The 2,769-nt window shown below is 39.3% G+C and overlaps 1 protein-coding gene across 1 annotated transcript; it reads left to right on the top strand.

Annotated features, from left to right (window-relative positions):
• The first annotated feature begins 477 nt into the window (after positions 1-477).
• On the top strand, positions 478-999 carry LOC122444894 (40S ribosomal protein S19). Its single transcript, XM_043473649.1, has one exon. It carries the CDS (start codon positions 516-518, stop codon positions 951-953), a length of 438 nt encoding a protein of 145 aa, XP_043329584.1. The 5' UTR covers positions 478-515; the 3' UTR covers positions 954-999.
• Positions 1,000-2,769: the final 1,770 nt, after the last annotated feature.

The raw sequence follows: 2,769 nt of genomic DNA, 5'->3' as shown, positions 1-2,769 counted from the left end.
CTGTCAGAGCTCATCAGGGAAGCATGTCTGTGGGCATGTCAGGGGCACAGCTGCCACACTATTAAAATAAGGTCTTAAAAGAGAAGGTAGGATGATTCATGTTGATATATGACAGAAACCAATGCAATATTGTAAAGCAATTATCCTTCAATTAAAAATAAATAATTTTTTAAAATGAGGTCTTATCTCCTAAGTTTAAGGGCAGATACTATAAAACTCTTAGAGGAAAACATAGGCAGAACACTTTTTGACATAAATTGCAACAAAAATCTTTTTCAATCTGTCTCCCAGAGTAATGAAAATAAAAACAAAGCAAACAAATGGGACCTAATTAAATTCAAAGCTTTTGCACAGAAAAGAAACCATAAACAAAATGAAAAAACAACCTACAGAATGGGAGAAAATATTTGCAAACAATGCAACAAGGGATTAATCTCCAAATTTTACAAACAGCTCATGCGGCTCAATATCAGCAAAACACCCTTTCCCCTGGCTGGCAGCGCGGAGGCCGCACGATGCCTGGAGTTACTGTAAAAGACGTGAACCAGCAGGAGTTCGTCAGAGCTCTGGCAGCCTTCCTCAAAAAGTCCGGGAAGCTGAAAGTCCCTGAATGGGTGGACACCGTCAAGCTGGCCAAGCATAAAGAACTTGCTCCCTACGATGAGAACTGGTTCTACACACGAGCTGCTTCCACGGCACGCCACCTGTACCTCCGGGGTGGCGCTGGGGTTGGCTCCATGACCAAGATCTATGGTGGGCGTCAGAGGAACGGCGTCATGCCCAGCCACTTCAGCAGAGGCTCCAAGAGCGTGGCCCGGCGGGTCCTCCAAGCCCTGGAGGGGCTGAAAATGGTGGAAAAGGACCAAGATGGGGGCCGCAAACTGACACCTCAGGGACAGAGAGATCTGGACAGAATCGCTGGACAGGTGGCAGCTGCCAACAAGAAGCATTAGAACAAATGATGCTGGGTTAATAAATTGCCTCATTCGTAAAAAAAAATAAAAAAAAAAATATCAGCAAAACAAACAACCCAATCAAAAAATGTGTGGAAGATCTAAATAGACATTTCTCCAAAGAAGACAGAGAGATGGATCAAAGGAACATGAAAAGATGCTCAACATCACTAATTATTAGAGAAATGCAGATCAAAACCACAATGAGGTATCACTTCACACTAGTCAGAATGACCATCATCAAAAAGTCTATAAAGCAATAAAAGCTGGAGAGTGTGTGGAAGAAAAGGAACACTCCTTTACCATTGGTGGGACTGTAAATTGCTACAGTCACAATGGAATACATTACAGAGGTTCCTTAAAAAACTAACACTAGAGCTACCATATGACCCAACAATCCCACTCCTGGGTGTATATCCAGAGAAAACCATGGTTCAAAAAGATGCAGCCCAATGTTCATTGCTGTACTGTTTACAATAGCCAAAATATGGAAGCAGCCTAATGAATGAAGAAGGAAGATGTGGTATACATATATACAATGGATTATTACTTAGTCTGTAAAAAGAATGAAATAAGTCCATTTGCAGCAACATGGATGGACCTAAAGATTATCATACTAAATGAACTAAGACAGACAGAGAAAGATATCATATAATTTTGCTTATATGAGAAATCTAAAAAAGCGATGCAAATGAATTTATTTGCAAACAGAAATGTTCACAGACTTAGATCATGAATTTATGGTTACTGGGGGAAGTGAGGGGGAGGAATAGTCTGGGAGTTTAGAATTAGCATGTACACACTATCATACTTAAAGCAGAAACACAACAAGGACCTACTATATGGTACAGGGAACTTGGCTCAATATTCTGTATTAACCGAAATAGGAAAAGAATTTGAAAAAGAAAAGAAACTTGTATGGGTATAACTGAATCACTTTGCAGCACACCTGTAACTACCAAATCATTACTAATCAACTATACTCCAATATAAAATAAAAATTAAAATAAATAATGTAGCCAATGAGAAAACAATAAAATATATACACTCTATGAAAAAAGAATAAGGTTTCTTATCTGAAACCTCAAAGATGGAGATACCAAGGTTCCTCATGAAAATCTGAGATGAAAGTGTATTCCAGGTAGAGAGAATAGTAATAATGTAATAATGCGGAAAACTTTGAGTCTGGGAGGTGGAGAGCAGTAAGAAATTACAAGCAGTTCAATACTGCTAAATGGGGAAGGGAGTGACATTTGCGGATAGCATTTGCCTGGGAGAGTAATATTAGATGAGTTAGAGAGTTAGTCGCTCAGTCGTCTCCAACTCTTTGCGACCCCATGGACTGTAGCCCACCAGGCTCCTCTGTCCATGGAATTCTCCAGACAAGAATACTGGAGTGGCTTGCCATTTCCTTCTCCAAATATGAGATGATGCAGGGAGAACTGAAAGGTACAAACAACATCACAAAAAAATTTTCATATAGACAATAGGGACACACTGAGTAATTTTAAATGGAGTAGATGAATGGAAAAGAGATCAGTAATGAGGATGCAAAATAAGGAAAGAGAAAAAAGGCAGAAGATAAGACTTCGTGACTGTTTAAAAGTGGGACCAACCAAGAGGATGGTCCAAGAATAAGAATTCTGTGGGAAATATTGAGGCCGAGTGGGTTTGGGATAAGAAAAGCTAGTTCCAAAACCTGACAACAATATTGTGCCACAAATAGAAGTGTTTTCAAAATATCCTTAAGATTATCTTATAGAAGTCTAAATGTGGTTTTGTTTAGCCTTTCAAACCCTCTATATTCTCCCACTTG

The sequence above is a fragment of the Cervus canadensis genome, chromosome 7 (assembly GCF_019320065.1).
Source record: "Cervus canadensis isolate Bull #8, Minnesota chromosome 7, ASM1932006v1, whole genome shotgun sequence".
Taxonomy (NCBI): Eukaryota; Metazoa; Chordata; class Mammalia; order Artiodactyla; family Cervidae; genus Cervus; species Cervus canadensis.
The sequence above is the reverse complement of the archived record's forward strand: the minus strand, read 5'-3'. Positions and strand labels throughout refer to the sequence as shown.